The sequence below is a fragment of the Dermacentor andersoni genome, chromosome 6 (genome assembly GCF_023375885.2).
Source record: "Dermacentor andersoni chromosome 6, qqDerAnde1_hic_scaffold, whole genome shotgun sequence".
Classification (NCBI taxonomy): Eukaryota; Metazoa; Arthropoda; class Arachnida; order Ixodida; family Ixodidae; genus Dermacentor; species Dermacentor andersoni.
This window is the reverse complement of record NC_092819.1, coordinates 113,044,346-113,066,664: the sequence shown is the minus strand read 5'-3', so window position 1 is coordinate 113,066,664 and position 22,319 is coordinate 113,044,346. Positions and strand designations below refer to the sequence as shown.

General features: G+C 47.9%; 1 protein-coding gene across 1 annotated transcript in view; it reads left to right on the top strand.

The window, feature by feature from the left end:
- The window catches only part of LOC126522216 (thiol S-methyltransferase TMT1A-like), a 36,682-nt gene extending 15,784 nt beyond the window's left edge, over window positions 1–20,898 (top strand). Inside the window, exons 2-3 of the mRNA XM_050170950.3 lie at window positions 15,058–15,207; window positions 20,109–20,898. Coding sequence (XP_050026907.2) covers window positions 15,058–15,207; window positions 20,109–20,342 — 384 coding nt within the window. The 3' untranslated portion in view covers window positions 20,343–20,898. The remainder of the gene's footprint in view (window positions 1–15,057; window positions 15,208–20,108) is intronic.
- The last annotated feature ends 1,421 nt before the right edge of the window (window positions 20,899–22,319 follow it).

The window sequence follows — 22,319 nt, the reverse complement described above, 5'->3', positions numbered from 1 at the left end:
AGCAGGATATGTTTACCGTGCTGCCACTACCGCGCAGCTGGGTATCTAAGGTTTCCCAACTGCAATTACCGTGTGTTTGATGCTACACGTACCTGCGATGAAAATTCTGCAAACTTCCGGCCGGAAGGTTCAGCGACGCCTCGATCGCGTTCCCCTTCTCCGGTTCGTTAAACCCCGCCGACCCATCGCGATTTTTCTGACGCCTCTAGGGGCAGGTCCCCTAGCCCGCGCCGGGGAAACTAGAGGCAGCGACCTTCGGGAGTGAGGTTGCAAACCGTCTAGCTTTCCGAAAGCCCCCATCATCGACGACCGACGACTCCAACCACACCCCCTGTAACCGACGACGTCAGCGCCGACCTTGTCGTTTGCATTGACGGTCACCAAGTGGCCGCTCTCATCGACACTGGTTCCCATTTTTCGATAATCAGTCAAAAGCTGGCTGAAAGGCTGCGAAAAGTAAAGATGCCGTAGAGCGGGCCCAACATCAGAACTGCCGGCGGCCAGTTGATGACGCCGATTGGAAAATGCGCAGCCAGAATAGTGATCGCCGGTGCAACCTTCGTCGCCACCTTCGTCATTCTCTTTCAGTGTTGTAAAGAACTTATATTGGGGATGTATTTTTTGAGAGAGTATGGTGCAGTGATTAATGTCCGTGACCTCGTCGTCACATTTTCTACGAGTTCAGACGACGTCGACCCCGCGGAACAACAGCGACCCCGCTTACGTATCGCCGACGACGACGTCACGCTTCCGCCGCGAAGCTGTTCCCTCGTGCCTGTAATCTGTGACAACTTGAACACAGGGACTGGCGTCGCTGAACACATCGACGCACTGGTACTGAGTCTAGGCGTTTACATCACCAGGGCCGTAATTAACGTACCCGATGGATGTGCTGAACTCCTGCTGACGAAGTTTACCAGGGAACGTCGACACATTGTTAAAGGCACGGCGGTTACTTACTTCGACGAATTTACCTCAATACAGGACTGCCTCTCAGTGGAGCACGCCACGTTTACCGTGGCCATGCCTGCCCCTGTGGTTGATATCAGTCCCACCTTATCGCCCGTCGAACGCAGCAGCATTATTGAGCTCATCGATGAGTTTAAGAGCTGCTTCTCATCCACGTCACGAGTTAGCCAGACGCCGCTCACTAAGCACCGTATTGTCACCGAAGCCGACGCCAGACCAATTCGGCAGAATCCTTATCGTGTAGCACCGAAAGAGCGCGAGGCAATACAAACACAAGTGAAGACGATGCTTGACGACGGCGTTATTCGGCCATCTAAGAGTCCTTGGGCATCGCCTGTCGTATTGGTGAAAAAGAAGGATGGTAGCCTGCGCTCCTGCGTCGAATACCGAAAACTCAACCTGATCACAAAGAAAGACGTTTACCCGCTACCGCATATCGACGATTCACTGGACAGGCTACGAAACGCACACTACCTTTCGTTGATGGACTTGAACAGCGGCTACTGGCAAATAGAAGTTGATGAGAGAGACCGTGAAAAGACCGCTTTTGTGACGCCCGACAGACTTTATGAATTTCCGGTGCTCCCCTTCGGTTTGTGTTCTGCGCCGGCAACGTTTCAACGACTAATGGACACGGTACTCTCAGGCCTCAAATGGCAAACCTGTCTGGTCTACCTCGAAGACATGATTGTTTTCTCCATCACGTTCGAGGATCACTTACGGAGACTAAAGACGGTCTTTGAAGCAATACGCTCAGCTGGTCTAACTTTAAAACCTGAAATGTGCCATTTTGGCTTTGAAGAACTTCAATTCCTCGGTCACGTTGTTAGTCGTGAAGATGTCCGACCTGACCCTGATAAAATCTCTGCCGTTGCTAATTTCCCAACGCCATCAGATAAAAAGGCCGTGCGACGTTTTCTGGGCCTTTGCGCCTACTACCGACGGTTTATTGCGGAATTTTCGCGCATCGCATGGCCATTAACACATCTCACCAGTGAAGATGTCCCCTTCGTGTGGGGTGAAGACCAGCAACGGGCATTTCACGACCTACGGCAACGGCTGCAGGCGCCTCCCGTCCTCGCACGCTTTGATGAAGACGCTCCTACGATTCTTCATACAGACGCTAGTAATGTCGGCCTTGGGGCAGTGCTTGTACAGCGGCAGGACGGCGCCGAAAGAGTGATTACTTACGCCAGCAGGACGCTATCAAGGACGGAGGCTAACTACTCCACTACAGAAAAAGAATGTCTCGCACTGGTGTGGGCCGTCCTGAAATTTCGGCCATATTTGTATGGTCGGAGTTTCACCGTTGTCAGTGATCATCATGCACTTTGCTGGCTGACTAACTTAAAAGATCCAGCTAGTCGGCTTGCGCGCTGGAATCTTCGGCTCCAAGAGTTCGACTTCACGGTTGTGTACAAATCGGGGAAACAACACACCGACGCCGACTGCCCCTATCGGTCTTCTGTTGAGACTGCAGTCCACGACGATGATGACGCGGGTTTTCTAGGCGTGCTAGATACTGTCGACATTTCACGCCACCAACGCGAAGACGCAGAACTGGTTCCTTTTTTCGATTACTTAGAGGGAAAAACAAGCACCGTGCCGAGGTTATTCGCGAGAGGGCTGCCTTCGTTTTGCTTACGCCACAACGTTCTCTATAAAAAGAACTTTTCACCTAATGGCAGCAGCTACCTACTCGTCATTCCCGCATCTCTTCGCGACGAAGTCCTACATGCCTGTCACAACGAGCCCACCGCTGGTCATTTAGGATACACCCGCACATTAGCAAGAATTACGCTAGAGTACTATTGGCCAAGACCTGCGTCGATCGTGAAACGTTACACACAGACATGCCTGGATTGCCAGCGCCGCAAAGCCCTACCCGGCAAGCCAGCTGGACTGCTGCATCCTGTTCAGATACCGCAAGCGCCGTTCCAACAAATTGGAATGGACCTTTTAGGTCCGTCTGCACTGTCTACTGCCGGAAATAGATGGATAATCGTCGTCACGGATTATCTTACTCGATACGCCGAAACAGGTGCTATCCAACGTGGAACAGCAGCCGAAGCAGTGCGATTTTTCCTCGAAGCCGTCGTCCTAAGGCATGGCGCTCCCGCAGTGGTTATAACAGACAGAGGATCTGCGTTAACGGCTGCGCTTCCCGATACCGTGTTGAGACTAAGTGGTACCACTCACCGAAAGACCACGGCTTATCATCCCCAAATCCATGGGCTGACAGAACGTATGAATAAGACTCAGACAGACATGATGACTATGTACATCGACGTCGACCACAAGAACTGGGACGAGATTTTACATTATGTTACATTTGCGTATAACACGGCTCGCCAAGAGACAACACGCGTGACGCCTTTCAACCTCGTTTACGGACGCAAAGTGACAACAATGTTGGACGCAATGCTGCCACACGAGTGCGGTGACGACGAGACTGGTGCCGAGGAGTTTACGCAACGCGCAGAGGAAGCCAGGCAGCTTGCGCGTTTGCGAATCCAAGAACAACAGGAATACGATGCCCGACACTACAATCTTAGGCACAGACCCATCACATACAACTTCGGGGACCAGGTGTGGGTCTGGACTCCGACTCGTCGGCGAGGGCTGTCTGAGAAGCTCCTGCGAAGGTACTTCGGCCCGTACACAGTTCTGCACCGCATCAGCGATGTGAATTATGAAGTTGTCCCCAACAGCCATAACTGCTCCAAACGCCGGCGGCATCTGCCCGAGGTTGCGCACGTGCTTCGTATGAAGCCATACATTCCCTCATGACCTCAACTTTGCACCGTCTGTGCACAGCCTTCGGCGGTTGGTGCATCGGGACGATGCCTTTTTTTTTTCAAAGGGGGGCAAATGCCACATCCTGTATGGTCGCCGCGGGTATGTGCCAGGCGATGAGAACGACGCTGAAGTAGCGCGCGAGTGGAAAAACAGAGACGACAACGACGTCGCATTGACTGCTCTGATAAAGTGCTTTCATACGTCCTCTACGCCGGCTTTCCCGTCTCCTACTAGGCTGCGACAATATGCGAATGTCACAAAAGGAAGAATTTTATCCCAGTCAGTGTGGTCAGAACGGATGTACATGGAAATCATGTCAGACTGCGTACGGTGGAAGCGCTCAGTAAGGCCATTGGTTTGCGGATAATAGGTAGAAGTAGATTTGTGGACGGTATTAGCGGCCCGAAGATCTTTCTCGAGAACTTGTGAAATGAATGCCTTGCCACGGTCGCTGAGAAGAGCGCGAGGAGCCCCATGGCGCAAGACGATGGAGCGCAAGAAAAAGTTGGCGAGCTCAGAAGCGGTACCGGATCGCAGAGGGGGCAGTCTCGGCATATCTTGTTAAATGGTCGACCGAAAAGACAATCCAACGGTGACCGGAGGGTGTCAACGGCAAGGGACCATATAAATCAATGCCAACAAATTTATAAGGTGCGTCCGGGCAAGGGAGAGGTTGTAGTAACCCGGCAGGAGGGGGTGTCGAGCGTTTGCGGTGCTGACATGACGCACAAGAGGCAATGTATTCGCCCACCGTTGTGGATAGGCCAGGCCAGAAGCAGCGGGTATTTATGCGGTCGTAAGTATTGTGGAAGCCTAAGTGGCCAGCCGATATGGCGTCGTGAAGTGCCTTTAATGCTCGCAAGCGAAGGCAGCGAGGTAGAACTGGGACTCACCGGTGACCTGTTGGGTGGTAAACGTAGCGGTGTAGCACGCCACCTTGACGGCGGAATTGTCGAAGTTGGCGTCGCAAGCGGCTGTTGGGTGGTTCGGCGAACCCACTAAGGCGATTCATGAGAGCTTGACAGTAGGAGTCGGCCCGCTGAAGCGAGACAAAATCAGAGCGTGATGAAAGCGTAACTTGGTCCAGGGGCGTTATCGAGAGCTGGTGAGGCAGCCGTAGCATCGGAACGACTTGGTGGGGAAGACGACGGCGCGTTACCGGGAGAGAGTGAGAGTGGGGAGCGAGACAATGCGTCTGCATCATGATGACTTTTTCCAGACTTGTACGTAATAGTAAAGTCATATTCCTGCAAGCGGAGTATCCAGCGTCCTAAGCCTCCTGGCATGTTTTTCATTGATGATAGCCAACACAGAGCGTGATGGTCGGTGACGATGGTGAAGTGGCGGCCGTAAAGGTATGGGCGAAATTTCTGAATCGACCAAATGATAGCCAGGCACTCTTGCTCTGTAATGGTGTAGTTCCGCTCAGCTGGAGAAAGTGTTCGGCTGGCATATGCTATGACTTGCTGTTTAGAGGCTGCATTACGTTGCAGAAGTACTGCGCCAATACCTTGTGCGCTTGCGTCAGTACGGTTTATGATGGGGGCTAGATTACCGAAGTGGCGAAGCACTGGTACGGAAGTAAGATGTCGCTGAAGAGCTTGAAAATCCGACTCGCAGTCGCTAGTCCATGTGAAAGAGGCACCGGTAACCAGTAGCTTGTGTAGAGCTGCTATTGCTGCGAAGTTGCGTATAAATCGACGAAAATATGACGCCACGCCGAGGAAACTACGTAGATCTTTCTGTTGCTGGGGCCGAGAAAACTGGAGAACAGCACTAATCTTTTCGGGGTCTGGCTCGATGCCATCTTTTGAGACGACGTGACCCAATACCTTTATAGTCTTGCTTGCAAATTTGCATTTCTTGTACTGATCTGGAGACCAGCATTTGCAAGGCACTTGAGAACTTCGTCTAATCGATGAAGATGTTGGCTGAAGTCAGACGAAAAGATGACAATGTAGTCCAGATAACAGAGGCAGGTCTTCCATTTTAGACCACGAAGTACGTTGTTTATCATGCGCTCAAATGTGGCAGAAGAGTTACAAAAGGCCAAAGGGATCACGTTAAATTCATATGTAGCGAATGCGGTCTTTTCTTTGTCAGTCTCGTTCATCGGAATTTCCTAATATCCTGATCGAAGATCAAGGCTGGAGAAATACTCCGCCCCTTGTAGTGTGTCCAAAGCGTCGTCAATTCGAGGTATTGGATGTACGTCCTTTCGTGTGATCTTATTGAGCGCTTGATAATCGACGCAAAAGCGAACGGAGCCATCCTTTTTCTTTACCAGGACCACGGGAGAAGCCCATGGGCTAGATGAAGGTCGTATTATCTTTCGCATAAGCATGTCAGCAACTTGTTGTTCAATGACCTTTCGTTCGGAAGGTGATACACAATAGGAGCGTCGTCGTATTATAGCGGAGCCATCGGTTTCGATGCGGTGTGTAGCCGCAGGAGTTTGGCTCAACACAGGGGAACAGCTATCGAAATAGGCTTTGTGCTTTGCCAAGACCACCATTAAGGCTTCGGACTGCGCGGCTGTTAGGTCAGAACCAAGAACGGCTGGAGGAGGGAAAGAATTATCCAAACCTGAGGTTGGTGCAGGCGATGAAGAAGGGCAAAGCGTGACTATAGAGACAGGTTGAGTGTCGGCGAGGGTTGCCACAGTCATCCCTTTGGGCAGCATCACAGGATCTGGGGTCGTGTTGCAAGCAGACAGAAGGGCGCGGCCACGTGAAAACCGGACGAGACAGGTGGCCATGAGAATTCCGCGAGAAGTACAGCGGGAAGAAGGGGCGACTAGGGCGCCTCCGTCGGCGATCTGACTGGATGATACGGTTACAACGTGTTCGTGACCAGGACTCAGGACGTAGTCTGCAGCGATGGCCAAGTTCACGCATGAAAGAGAAGAGTCCGTAACAGGTGCAAGCTCTGCATCCGTGACGTGGACAACTTCCTCTCTACATGAAATGACGGCTGAAGCAGAATGTAGGAAGTCCCAACCCAGTATAAGTTCATGGATACACATTGGAAGCATGATAAACTCAATGTGGTGGCGTATGCCGTCGATGAGAACACGAGCGGTACACTGTCCGTCGGGGTGAATGAATGCATTAGCACCACGTAAAATAGGTCCAAGGTAAGGCGTTTTTACTTTCCCGAGCCGGGAACACAGATCACTTCGAAGAACAGAAACGGTGGCACCGGTATCGATGACAGCTGACGCGGGAACACCTTCGACAGTCACAGAAAGCATGTTGGCCCGACGAACAGGAGGAATTTTTGAAGACCGAAAAGAAGCAGTTTCTCCTCCAAAAACTGCAAAAGTTAGTTTTCCGAGTGCTGGTCGACAAGATGGGGAGTGGGTCGAAGTGGTGATGTAGAGCGCCGGTAAGGCGATGGAGAACGAGGTCTGGCCGAACGGGAACTATGAGGCAGATTGGGAGCAGCTGGAGGAGACGGAGAACGCTGTTCAGTGAAAGTGTGCGATCCGGGATAGTAGGCGTCTGGTCGGCGAGTGCGGTCTCTCTCGTGCTCAGCATAGCCTCGTCTTTCATCCTGCTAGCAACGGCGGCAGAAGCGAGATATATGGCCACGCATACCACAGTAAAAACAAACCGGACGAGATGGACGCCACTGAGGGTAGGATGGCACAGCAAGTGCTTTGGTTCCCATCGAAGCCAAATGGTCATAGGAAACCCCAGTAGGCACGGAGGTCACGGTAGGGGTGGCTAGCGAAGCAAGATCCGCCTAGGTAGGTGTGGGGTGCGCTACCGGAGCAAGATGCGTCGTGGGTGTAGTCATCGCTGTCAATTCTTGCTTTACGACGTCGCGCAAGTCGAAGGTGGGGGTTGGGGCGCAGGCAGCAGGTGAACGCCTTAGGTCTTGTAGTTGAAGCTCTTCGCGGATGATGGTGCGGATAAGATCACGTAGATCTGGAGAATGGGGAACCTGAGGATCGCTGCTGTCATGTGGAAGACGAATAAACTGCAGCTCGTCTAGGCGTTGACACGTTGAAGTGATGTCTTAGACGGAAGCCGGATTTTGCACGATTAAGGTGTTGAACGCGACAGATCCGATGCCTTTTAAGATGTGGCGAACGCATTCGGCTTCCACCATGCTAGGATTCGCACGGCGGCACAAAGCCAAGACATCTTCTATGTATGAGGTGTAAGACTCTTGTGGAAGTTGGAGGCGCGTTCCCAGCTTCTGTTTGGCGACTTCTGCACGGCCAGACGAGGAAGCGAAGATTTGCCGCAGCTTGCAGGTAAACGTAGATCAATCTGCAATGTCGGATTCGTGGTTGAAATACACCTGTCAACACCTGTCAACACCTGTCAAGTAGAACGCGACGTGCCTCAATTTCTGGGTGTCGTTCCACTTATTGCAAGAACTCACGCGGCCGTAGTGGTCGAAACAATCGTCGGCGTCATCACCGCGGAGTAGAGAACACCTTGTTGTTCGGGATCACGCTGAGGGCTCGTCACAGTCCAAGAGGGGGCTGGAGGCGGGATAGTCTGTGTGGCAAGGTTAGAGCGGCCGGAAGGGCCGGGGTTGGAAGTGTGCATTGTTGTAGTGGTAGCTGGGCGCAGGCGACGCGACCGAAACGGAGCTCCAGGGAGGACGGGAACGCGAGAGGACGTCGGGGTTTTGACGTACCTCCACCACTTTATAATACAAAGACCGATCAAGTTGTCCAGCGCTGTTTATTCGAAAAAAGGCAACGCCCCAGCTCATGCGCGAAAAAGTCGAAGAACAAGGAAAATGATAATGGCTATGCACAAATGAAAACGACGAAGTACGTTAATAGTGCTTACAATATATATATATATATATATATATATATATCCTCTCTCTCTTTTCATCACCGTGCCTCTTTCTCCCGTGCTAGAAAACCGGAGATGCCTGTGGTTAACCCGTGGCTTTCCACCGTTTTATTTAACTCTCTCTCTCTCTCTCTCTCTCTCTCTCTCTCTCTCTCTCTCTCTACTTATATATATACATATACCTCGAAAACGTTTCATCTGAGTTCCCCCAATGCAAGCTGATACCGACTTGACCGTGGTTCGTATTGTTGGCCTTTCACGTATGTCCGACCGTCCAACAAAGGGTTATTCCGAATGTTCGATATTTCGGGAAGGCGTATTACCCTCCTGCGTGTCACTCCGGTTCACAACCACGCAAAAGACCAAAGTGCTGTGCGAAGAGTGTCGTTAGTCCAAAAGCAGGAGCTAGCGCAGCTCACCCCGCCTGTATCGCTGTCATGGAGAGTTAGGTACTAAATGTGAGTTTTCAATCGACGCATCAGGAATCCAAAAATCCGCGAGCGGCCCAGCTAGGTTTATTTCACTTCGTAATTCGCCCAGGGAGAGGTGAGGCAGGCTACCGACAAAAGAAAGTACAAGATCACTGAGAAAAGGACATACAATAGAAGAGGAAAAGGCAGGGAGGTTAACCATGGACGTGCCCGGTTGGCTACGTTACAGTTGGGGAGGAACAAATTTAATGGCAGTTTAGCGGTAAACGCGATAGAAATGCCGTAGGCCTTTCGTCACACCCCGTTGAGGTCGCGGATCCATGATGCAAACCACATTCACCATATTTCAATGTGTTGTTCGGGAGCTCATTCGGCATACAAATATATATTTATATATATATATATATATATAAATATATATATATATATATATATATATATATATATATATATATATATTGTAAGCCTATATGCGGTCTTCATCTTCATCTGTACAAAGTCATCATCAATCATCGGCTCGTGTTCGTTTTTGCATCGACGCCATTTTTCCTTCTTGGCATAAAGCGTCGTCTCGACCGTGGTATTTAAAGTGGTGGAGGTGCGGGGTAGCTGGCACTTGAACCGAGATGGTGGACGCTGCGGTCTGGTCTTGCGACATGCCGGCCTCTTGGCGTAAGCGGCGTCCAGAACGTAGCTCCAGGAGAGATCTTGAAGTGGATTGAGGTCGAAGGGATCTTAAAGCGCCTCCACCATTTGAAAGTCTCTCTTCTACGGATATCACCAATGGCGACGTGTTCATCACACCTTACGGTCGCTCTCCTGCCCGTGGGATTGTCTTCGCTTCCTGCCTGGTGCGGTTCAAAGAAAGCTCTGCGTTAATCATCGCTTTACACGCGACCACTGAGACAATCCTCCTAGCTCAAGGCTCCACAGTGACCTGCTATGTGGATACCCAACCAGTCTCCCTGCTTCCTCTTGCCGCCTCGCAAGCTCTTCCTCAACAGGACAAATCTGCTTCATCTGCCCTTGCTTCCGTGATAAGTGCTGACCTTACTGCTGCTCAAAGTGAAGCGTTGCTGAAATTGCTCACGAAGCACCAGGCCTCCTTTGATATGGATACTTCGTCACTCGGACAGACTTCCGTTGCCTTCCATCGTATCGACACCGATGGCCAGGCTATTGTACGCCGTCGTCCCTACCGAGTCTCTTTGGCCGAACGCAAAATCATCGAGGAGAACTTCGCCGATATGCTGAAAAGAAACGTCATACGTCCCTCCGCCAGTTCTTGGTAATCGCCGGTCGTTTAAGTGCAGAAGGATGGATCGGTACGATTTTCTGTTGACTACCGTGCGCTAAACAAGATCATCCGCAAGGATGTATATCCGATGCCCCGTATCGATGACGCCCTTGATTCTTTGCAAGGCGCACAATACTTTTCCAGCCTTGATCTTCGCTCCGGATATTGGCAAGTACGAATGCACGAAGCGGACAAAGAAAAGACCGCCTTTTCTACTCCGGATGGCCTTTACGAGTTTAATGTAATGCCTTTCGGTCTATGCAATGCTCCTGCCACATTTGAAAGAATGATCGACACTGTTCTTCGCGGCCTCAAGTGGAAAACTTGTCTATGTTACCTCGACGACATCGTCGTGTTTTCTTCGACTTTCACTGACCATCTGCAACGCTTAGATGAACTGCTCACAAGCAACTTGCCGCAGGTGGGAACCGAACCGAAGGTTGTGGGTTCGGTTCCCACCTGCGGCACGTTGTTTTTTCATCAACTTTATTTTCCATTAATTTATCGTTTCTTCATTCCATTTATTAAGCACAAGTAATTCCCCCTATGTTGTCATTGGTGTCAGTGTTGGTTGGCTTCTCATGATATGACTATATATATATATATATATATATATATATATATACACATACATGTGTGTGTGTGTGTGTGTGAGTGCGCGCGCGCGCGGCGCGTCGCAAGTGTTCGCACATACAGTACAGTCGCTTTCAGGAAGCACAGTTGGTCTTTCGTGGCCTTGCGCATACACTACGACTTAGGCGAAATTTCCAGGATATTTTCCTTCGAGAGCGGTCTACGGTCGAAGCGGCTAATAATAGTTCAGTGAGTACAGCACTGAGTGTAGAAGTGGCACAGACAGTGCTCTACCATCTCGTCATGCAAATGAACGCCGCACTGTTGGCCGTTCCTGAGAAATCGTAAATGCGACGCTCAGCCATATGCAACACAGCTACAACGTGTGGAGAGTCCGGGGGAGAGAGAGGGTGATCATGGAGATGAAGAAGCGCTATTTTCCACAATAATGAATCAAATAATGAATGAAATTATAAAGAAAATGGAGTAGCGAACATCGAGAGAAGCACGTCTCGGCCGGCATATTGCGAAAGGGGCAGGAGACGTCAATAGAAAAAGAAAGAGTATTGGTGGCAGGCGAAGTCGCAATTAAGGGTCAAGAGAATACAAGCAGGCGCTAGTGAAACCACTTGAATTCCAGAGTAGATGTGTGATGTTGGAGCAAACCATTGGGGTCACCGCCTAGCATCCGTCCTTTTCAGTGGTATAGGCACCCGCAGTTCATGGTAGTAAACACTTCCTGAATACCATTCTTCGCAATTACTTCGTCTTCAGCCATACCTCGTTCCGCATTTGTTAGCGGCCCTCACTGTGAATTACAACTACGCTGTCGTGACAACTTACAATTTTGAGAACAAGTGTTACTTTTGACTCTTGCCATTGTGGGAATACAAAAAAGATGGCTTCGCCGAAACCCTATTATAGACAGACAGTTTGGAATAGCGTTTCTCGCCTTACATGCGTTAAGCGCTAGCAACTCGGCAGCATGTTACGGTGCGCGTCCCTTCAGGACTGAGCTTACTGTACAAGAACGCCAACATTAGGGTGCCTCGATGTGCGCCCGCTCTAGGGTTCCCCGAGCGCGGGCGCGCATCGAGGCACCCTAGCCAACATAACAAGGCTTTAAATGGCAGGGTGCTGTCTTGGGTCTCGTGACGAACGTAGCCAAGCCTATAAAGTGCATTAGCAACCATCCCGTCATTTCTAGGCCGACGCGTCTTGTTAGACCTATGCAGGCCGGAATCTCAATACCGGACGCTCGGCTCCGGTAGCTCAGCATTTGCCGCTTGGATGGCAGACTGCGCTCGGAGGAAAATGACCTGGGAACGAGTCCTGAGTACTGATAGATGCTCAAGGCCACAACGACCAACTGTGCTTCTCGAAAACGGCTGCAGACTGTATATAAACGCTTTGCAACGGTTACCGCTCATTTCTCTTAGAGTGTTTCCACTCTGGCTGTCCCTTCACTATTCGTCTTAACTTTTTTTTTTTCACTCATCTTTGCCTTTTTTTATTATTCGGTATCATCGTGCAAAGGAGAAACTTAAATGAATGACTTTCAAGTGGACAGACTTTTCAATATGCTCAGGATATTTTTGTTGAATTTTTGTTTTCTGACGTCCGGTGAAAGCTGAATAATTAGCAATAAAATTTTATTTTTCTTCAAGTCATCCTGTTAATATCCAAATTCCACCATATTGCAATCTGTTAGAGGAAAAATTCGGTTGTTCTAGTACAAAATATTGCGTTAGAAAAGTAAACGCAAGCAGTACAAAAGTCTGTGGTCAATTTACCCGTATTCACTCAATGAATATGTAGCACATCTTTACTGTCACTTGGAAGTGCTGGTGAAGAGCAAACAAAATTCTACAATAGTGAGCCTCGAATCTAACTCCATATATCGCGCACTTGTGCCCTGAAAAAGAACAAAGCTCAAACCACAACGATTCCGATAACCCATCGTCGGAATCTGATCTTCAAATCAATGTCTGATCTTCAATTAATCAGACATAAATCATCGTAAACTCATGCGCAATCGCTGGCGCTCGCGTTTGATCGGGAATGTACGCAAGTATTCGCTCCACGCGCGCATTCTGAGTAGATAACACTCTTTCGCTATACAATATGCGACAACATTTAGGAAATTTCCTATACATGCAGGCCCGTCTTGCGCCAAACCATAACATTATGACAGTAAGACGCTCAAGAAAGGTCACCGGAAAAATGTTAAAAGAGATGTAGTACAGTCGCCTTAAATATTACCTCAGACCTGGTTGAATGGGCCCGAAGACTGCATTAGGCCACCGACACATCTAAAATTGAAGAGCTGAGCATTCTTCCGATTACTGGTAAATAAAAAATACCGGCAACATGGTGCACTCCAGTAATACGTGAAGGCGAAAGCCTGCAGCGCAGGGGGTAATTCATTAAGTTATTTGATCGGAGAGGTAAGACTTTTTGCAAGACATTGCCCCGTTGTGAAGTGAACGTATTGCGCTGTAGGTCGAATTCCTCAACGACACAAGCGCACACATAACGCACTACCTAAAGAATTTATTTTTCCTTCTTTCTTTCGGTTTTTTATTTCTTTCCGTCTTTTTTTCTTTGTTTCTTTCATTTCACCTTTCGTTAGTTCTTTGTTTCTTTCTTTATTTCTTCTTTCTTAGTTATCGCTTTCGTTCTTTTGATCCTTCTTTCTTTCCTGCGCCGTTTCCTTCTTTTTTTTCTTCATTCATATTCAGCAATTGCATCTTAGCTGGCTTACGGGGTATGAGCCATTCCTGATTGTGTCATTTTTTTTCCGCTATAAGCTATTGCTCACAGAAACCACTTCTCTTCTCATTCATATTCAGCTATTGCATCTTAGCTGGCTTACGGGGTATGAGCCATTCCTGATTGTGTCATTTTTTTCCGCTATAAGCTATTGCTGCTGATGATTTTTGTACCACTCGTGTACTTTTTTGTATCCCTATTGTAGTTTGTATATCTGAACTACACGCGACTATATATATTCGCTCCATTGTCCGCCATTACACTCTGCACTTGGTCCAGAGATACTGCATTATTCAGAGCCCACCGCAAACTTCACGCTTTAGGTTTACCGCAGTTTGCCGCTCAAAAAGTTATTTCGTAGCCAATGTCTGCAGGCGGACCCTGCCATTTTCAATAAATTCTACTTTGATGCCAAGGATCGCTCGATCAAGGCATGTAGCGCTGTCCATTTTTTAGCGAATCGAAACGATTATGAAGTCACTATGCAATCAATTTTCTTGCTTTTTTTGTTTTGCTTCTTGAGCCACTCGAAATCGAACAAACTCGGCTGTCACGGTCATTCCTTTCTTAAGGCCCTTTGATATAGGGTCAATGATTTTTCGTAACCTGGAGTCATCCATCATGCGAAAGGGTCGACCGTTCGTAGTGACCGATTCGCGCAAATATTCATTATGGATTCACCGGTTATGTTTACGCTCACACCCGCGCTCACCTGCAATGCGTGCGGGAGTTGGATCGGCTTTAGTTCCTTGCCCTTCCGTAGTCGGAGAACCCGCTCACTTCCAGACCCTTGCGAGTATTTGTTACACGACGGCTTCTCCAGGACCAAGCTGTTCTGCTCGAAATCTTCGTTCCCGGAACCAGTTTGCAACGGTTTCTTCGACTCATTCCGGTTCGGATTCACTTCCAAAATGGCTGAAAAAATACGGGTTTGGTTCGGTTCCTGTTGCGGCAAAAATTCGGGTTCGGTTCCGGTTTCTGGTTCGGTTCAGGTTCAACAGCCTGGTTTCGGCAATTATGAGTAACCAGAGTAACCACAATAAGTCATGATAACACCTGTTCATGCTCTTAGCCAGTCCTGACTTTAGTTACTTTTTGAGCATCAGTTAAGGATGTCATAGGCGTGAAAATAACGCTCAAATACAATATTACCAACAATAACACCATAAACACAGCACGATCTCAGTCTGCAGGGCCAGAGTTCCCTGGCCCTCCTGTATTTAGTTATTTTTTTACTCGCCTTGGTTCCCACGTGACATAGTGTGAGGATGAAATTATGCTTACGCGTGGAGGCTGTTTTATGCAAACAGTGCAATGGCAACTTATAAGATACCGAAGATGATTGTCCATTGTATTGGGTTTACAGTTGCTCACGTCTCTTCTTTATTTGCAGGTTGAGATGGAGCGATGCGTAGTTGGCTACGGTGAAAACATGAAAGAGGTTCCCGACAATCACTTCGACGTAGTGCTCACTACGCACGTGTTCTGCTCTGTCCAGTGCTCTGAGAAGGTCCTGCAGGAGTGCCGGCGGGTCTTGGTCAAGGTGAGGGCTGGCACGCGTGAACAAGCATGTTTTTCTTTATAGTTTACTTGCTATTGGTTTCTTCCTAAGATAGTTACTGTGTGTTTGTTTAAAAATCAAAGCAGTTGAGGTCCTCAATAAGTCGCGAAATAAAGTTAAACTTTATCTAAAAAGATTCATTTGTATAAATCCACTCCATAGTCTCCATAGCAGCTTGATGCGCTTCTTATTGACAGAGAAAGAGAAATGTAGTAACCAGAATACCTTGCACAGATATTTAAAAAAGCAAGAATGTATTGCCATTTGTTGGGCGCGTTGGCAAAGTGAAATTTAAAGCATATTTAGCGTCAGCGAACAAGGACAGAAGGGAAACGACACCACAATGAGCTAACTTCAACAACTTTATTTTCGGCAAACAATACCTATTTAACCCATGCACAGTGGCGCCCCATCATCCAAATTTTTAACCATTCAAAAAAGCCATCTCCTTATCTAACAAGTCGACCGAAGGGGCGCCAACACACCTATCACTATTCCGAGAAATAGCCTCAGCCTCAACAATCTCTCGCACATCTTTATCTCAGTCGGGAACGTTTTCAGCAGCACGGTTCCCGGAGTCAGTGCAGGTTTCGGTCATAGAAGGGCTGCTAAAAGGATGCGTGTCAGGCAGCACAACTCGGGACGTGGCATATCAACGGACGATCTGCGATCTGCCGTTCTATCTGCGTAGAACGGCACATTGGATTAAAAAAATGGCTACCTGTGTGGACACGAAACTGGTCTTTTCAGCGCCAGAAAAACTTGCGAAAATATGTCGGTCAACGGACCCGTAGCGTAAGCCAGCAGTCGGATACTCTACCCATCATCGTAAAGCGCCAGTGGGTTGCGTAGAAGCCCTTGTTTACGAGCTTCCGCTGTGTTGTGAGAAAAAGTACATCGGACAGACAGGAAGGTGTCTCAATGACCAGTTACGCGAACGTAGTCAAAACGTGAGAAATAAGCATTACGGTCATCTGTCAACTCACTGTCAGGAATGCGTCTGCGAGCCGGTGTATGGGTCCTGCCGTGTTCTTGCGAAGCCTAAGATAAAGATGTACGAAAGATTATTGAGGCTCAGGCTATCTTCGGTCGACTTGTTAGATAAGGAGAGGGATTTTTTGAATGGTTAAAAATTTGGATTATGTGTCCCCACTGTGCATGGGTTAAATAGGTGGTTTCCTGAAAATGAAGTTGCTGAAACTTGCGCATTGGGGGGGGGGGGGGGGGGGGTCGTCTCCATTTTATCATTGTTCGCTGGCACTAATAAATATGCTCTCACGAATGTATGCCACTAAAAGCCAATTTACAAATTGTGCGCTAACGCGCAACAGGATGCCGACAACACAAACAATACTTGCACTCTCTGTGACACCACAAACGACAATGTCCTGCCGACCAAGTCGACTATGGAAAGCAGCCCTCGAGAGAAAAAGAATGACAAGATGAAAATGACGACGCGTAACCGAATAGTTCATAGCCCTCGATGTGGCCAACCGTCAAAATTGCTGTGAGAAAGTTCTGATTAGGATGGCACTGTACAGCTTTACAATAAGTGTATAGTGAAGGGGCAGGGTGGACGTCATCGAGGTTTGTTACATTCTAAATGAGTGAGAAATACATCCGCATCCGTTCTTTATCATTTCTTAAGGAAGAGTTGTTTTCACGTGATCGTTACAACTGGTTCTCTTTTACCGTCGATGGCATTCTATGGCGCTCTTCTGACACGCACAATATCGTTGCTTAATCTTTCAACCACGGCGATGCAATTCCCAGGAAGGCGAAGTGGAAACAGTAACGCTTACCGAGCTCTAAATCTACAAATACGTTAAAATACCCCGTGTGCTTAAAATTAAACTAATATATTCCATCGGAAATAGTCTGATAGCACCTATGTTGCTTTAGTACTAGTAAACCTAAAAAAAATTGTTGTTTGCTAAGAGCACTTACCAACTACGTGTAAATAAAGCCTAAGTACTGTCACCTCGAAATGATTGCTGCATGCACGAAAGCGACTACAGCGCAGAAATCAGACGAGGGAACAAAAGCGGCGACAGGCACATAGTCGTTCTTATGTCTTGCTGCTACGTGCAGGAAGGCTACAGACAAATAAACAAAAAGCTGTCAAGTACGAGCTGTATGTCAAGGAAATTTTTCTTCAGAACATATGAAGCAGTTCTCTATAAACTTTGGACTAAAAAACGACGATAGCGGAACCGCGTGCGCAGATGTCCTGCCGTCAGTATTTAAAAAAAAAGACGGGAGTGAGGCATGATTGTGGGGGCAATGGTGGTAATAACTGGTGAACAGCGGTGCATGTAGCCCTGAAGGGTGTTTACTGTTTGAGGGGGTTCCGTAGCAACAGGGAGTACGGAAATAATGTGAACACAGAACGTAGGGCAAACATCGCCTCAGCATTAAATGATACCGAAACCCTATTGTATGAGGCCATGGCAACGCTATCTTAATTGGATTTGGCTTGCGAACAGAGAGAATCTCCTGAGTTGTGTTGTGAACGCCCTTGTGGAGCACAACAGAAGTTTTAATCCTAACATAGAAACATTATGCAAGCTTCGTGGCCTTACGTAAAAAAACGCCTTTAAGATGTGGTTATGTGAGACAAGTGTCAGTTCTTGTATGAAGAGCTGATGGCAAAATTTAGAAATTTAAAGGCCATCAAGAAGGCCATCGAGAAGGCCATCCATCAAGGATGTCAGAATGATTGAAGCTGCGGGAGCATTGGGAGAATCGACGGATGATCTGCAGTACTTGCTCGTCTTGACGGGGAACATACTGCCCCGTTGCATTGGGACCCCCATCGCTCCAAGTGGAGTGGCCAAGAACGCTGACACATTGTGGCTGGGGTGAGAAGACCTTCGGCATTTCTCGAGTGAACAAATATAGTGTAATCTCGATAAACATAAATGGCTGCGGCTTAAACTACCGCTTAAACTGAACACTATCATCATGGTTAATTGGTTGTATACTCATGTCTTGCTAAAAAGACATTCGTTAAGCGGTGCCATTGTTTATGCGACCTCCGGATAAGCGGAACTGTGAACATCGACGGAAGCGAAACTAAATAGACCAGTTCAGCCGCATCGCCATAGGCATCAAAAAATAAAAAGGCCATTTCAACTGCATCGCGATCTACATACACACAAAGCTGAAAGCCATAAATTAATCCGAGAGTGGTGGCATCGCGAAAACAGCACTCGCTGCGAAGTCAGTGGATAACGAACTTCCCCTTTCATTTTTACTGTGCGTTGTCTCTGTGCTACGCTGTTTATTTCTTCTATGCAATAAAGTAGTTGCCTCTCTATAAAAAACACTTCTCCACCCTGCAGCTAATCAGTAAATGAAACTACTGATAAGGGGAAACCCATTTCCCTGGTCCCTTGGGGTTCCGTATAAAGACAGTCCACTGTATAAGGCTAATTGTGTTAGCAGCAGAGGACGTGTGGTTGCGTGACTGTCGTAAGGTTTCTCGAATCAAATGAACATTCGCATAGTTATTTCGTTGGCATGTGTAGTGCACTGGTTATCTGAAACGGAAGAAAGAGCCCAATAAATGACAAATCTGGCTAAAATAAAAACGACGGAGACATAGAACAGAACAACAATGCTGCGTATGTGCAAACATGAGTGACTAAGGGGTGTCTGTTATGCAAAACTTGTGGCCGCAGAAAACCACCGACTAAATCGCGGACGCGGGCGCCGCACTTCGTGCGAGCCAGATCGCAGCGCACAGCTTCATGGGACACTCTGTCGAACGTTTCCTGCGGATCAGTTGTGAAAACGGGACGTTGTGCCATTCTAGGGGTTGCAAGCACGTCAGCCCCACAGCCCAAGCAAGTCGACCCCAGGGAGATTGCGAAGCTGTTAACAATGCGATCCCAGTCTGGGCTTCTGTTTGCGTTTAGTTCATCGCCAGTGCAATGAATCCCCGCAAGGGCGGTTGGAGCCAAGATAGTTGAATGATCATCGTGTGGCCCATTCTAGCCTACTCGGGGTTATTAGGTGGTCAGAAGTGGGTCTGCGGGTCGCGAAAGGCGAATGTGCGGGAAATAGGCAGTGGTGAGAAGAGAAAGAAAACGTAATGCGAAAGATACTACAGTTCCCACCGGCGACGGCTTTGTTTTTTCGTCCACTTTCCTTCCCTTGATCTGTTCATTTCAACATTTCAATTAAAACAATAAATAGTTTTCCGTATGCCTTACTTGACTTGATATGGTTGCGTCTTGAAAAAATCGGGCCCCTCAGTGCCCCTCTTACTTTTCAAAGTTCGGTCAAGGGCGAAAGCACGCTCTCCTAGGAGTGTCGAATTGTCGAATAGATTGGTCTACAATACTTGGCTATCATTCTCTATCGCTTAGTTGATCGAACAGGGCGGTGTATGCATGAAAGGCTGCGCTCTGTGCACACTTTACTATGTGCAACTGCAAGCGACTGTCTGACAGCAACAATATAAAAAGGTTAGTGATCATAGTTTACGCTGTAACGGTTACTCGTGATCGCACATGTGTCAGTACACCTTCTACAGGTCTGAGCAAAAAATGTATTGTACTATTAGGGACAGACAACGCGTGGATAGGCCCTACAGGGTGTCGTTGTGGATGCAATGTTCAGAAAAACAGCCTATAGTTTGCACTAACTTTCTTTTGTGTGTGTATGCTTTGTGTGTGGTATGTGATTTTTCTCCAACAATTTATGAAGAGGCAGAAGTCGAATCAACCGCTATATTTTTCTGAAAAGACCATCAATGGTTCCTGCTCTCTATTCTACAACGAAATCTACGCTCCCCCCATAAGACATAGTGATGTTTGCAGTGCAAATAGCTGGGCGTAACAAAACAATTGTCTTTTTTTATTTTCTTAACTGACCAGGGAGGCCGGCTACTCTTCATGGAGCATGTGGCGTTGCCGAAGGGGACCATAGGCCGCTTCCTGCAGAATCTTGTAGCTCCACTTTGGCGGCTCATTTTCTGTGGTTGCAATCCCAACCGAGACTCCGCCGAAGTCATCAAGAACGCGGGATTTTCCCGTGTGCACCTAAAGGAGGTTTACCTGGATTTGCCTATCTTCATCACCCGGCAGCTGTACGGCTACGCCATTGCTTGAATAAAGTGCCCACTGAAACACACGAGAGATGGTTAAAAACGCCACCACGGAGGAATCAAAAACATCTTAATCCAAGGCTCTCTAGCATGAGCGCGTGCTTAAGTCACAGAATATCTCCAGTCAAAACACTGCGTTACGCTAATCAGAGCTGGGCTTTATCGAACATATATGCATTTTAGATACTATTGTCACGTTGTAGTTACGTTGTAGAATAAAACGGTGGCACCACTGTGAGTTACGAAACTAACGCTTTATATGGCGAACATGTGCGCGCATAACAACTAACCCTAAAGCACTATAGCGGCGAGTACAGTCGGCGATCGTCGAAATCTGATCTGTGGATTAGAGGCGTCGGCGATTCATGCACGGCTCAGTAAACCTGCAAGCGTAATCACTGCTGCTCGCATAAGTCCTAGAATGAACACGACGATTTGCGACACGCACATAATCTCATTACACAAGGTTCGGTGACAACAAAGGCAGCAGATAGAACCAGCGATAACATTAAATATTAAACTTCAGCTACAGAAAGGTGTGTCTTCGTTCTCGAGCGGAAACGTTTAACACTCGTTAGCCGAAGAAAAGCGGTCACCGGACAAAGATAAACAAGTACTCTTGTCACTGTCTTAAGATACTCTGAAGCCATCTTGTATCTATATCATGATACATTAGACAAAACGTATAACAATATCTACCGTGTTTCCCAGCGAACGTTAGCCAAGCTGTCCAACGAAAACAAAAAGGTTTGAATAACAACGTTAAAGATAAAATGAGTGCCTGTCCACTCTGTGAAGAAGGATGACAAGGGAAGCTGGGTATGTGGGCCCCTTAACGCCTGCTTCACCTCCGCCTCGAGTCGGCCCGGTATTACACTATATTCGGGGTCGGCGCACGTATTGCATCGCTTAACGCCTGCTTCATCGCCGCCGCGGGTCGGCCCGGTATTGCCCTATCTTCGGGATGGGCCCACTGGGTCTGAGCAGTTTTGTGTCTATACACGGACCCGATCCTGGTGGAACTGGCCCTTGACAGCGTCGCTGAAAAATCGGTTACGTCTTTGTGTTTCTTAATTATTTATTGGCGACGAACGCGGGAGCAATGGCACGAGCACGTTCGGGCGGTGGCGCCGAGGAGCGCCAGCTGTGGAAGAAGACGATGGCACGGGAGCCAATCCTACTGACGATAGTTTCGTGTTAGCACACGATCCTCGGTTGCCGCTAACAGCTTCGCTGTACAATTATGAGGCCTACGGTCTTCAGTCGTTTCAGGTATGGCTCGTCTCAAAATAGTACCTTCCATCCTGTCTTTTCATCTTTTCGTTTTCGCTGAATAGTTTGGCAAAAGTTAGCTGGGGCCGATTATACGTCATACGAAGGGTCGTGCACTTTTGGACGCCAGATACTTTTATGGCAAAATCCTCAAAGACACTGAGAGTTAATGAAAACACGGTAGGTTTGTTATAAGAGACGACGCTGTTATACTAAATCATTTTCTAATAACCAAGTAAGACTGAGAAAATCACATGCTGTGCGGTTCTAGCAATATTAATGAATATAGTTGTGCCAACGAGTGTTTTACTTATAGTTATTAGGCGGAATTCAATAACCTGGTAAGGGAATCATAAGTCAAGATAGCCTGTCAACCTCTAGCGTCTCTACAGGAGTACATTTATCTCGGTCAATTACTTACATGGGACCCTAGGCATGAGAAAAAAATTTACAGAATATAAATGGGTTGGACTGCACACGGCAGACATTGTCAGATCCTTACTGGAAGCTTAGCACTATCATAAAAAAAAAAGGTGTGCAACCTGAGCATTCTGCTGGTGCTAATATATTGGGCAGAAACTTGGAGACTGACAAAGAAGTTGGAGAACAAGTTAAGGGCCGCGCAAAGAGCGATGGAACGAATAATGTTAGGCGTAACTTTAACGGACAGGAAGAGAGCGGTGTGGGGGGAGGGGGGGATCAGAACCCA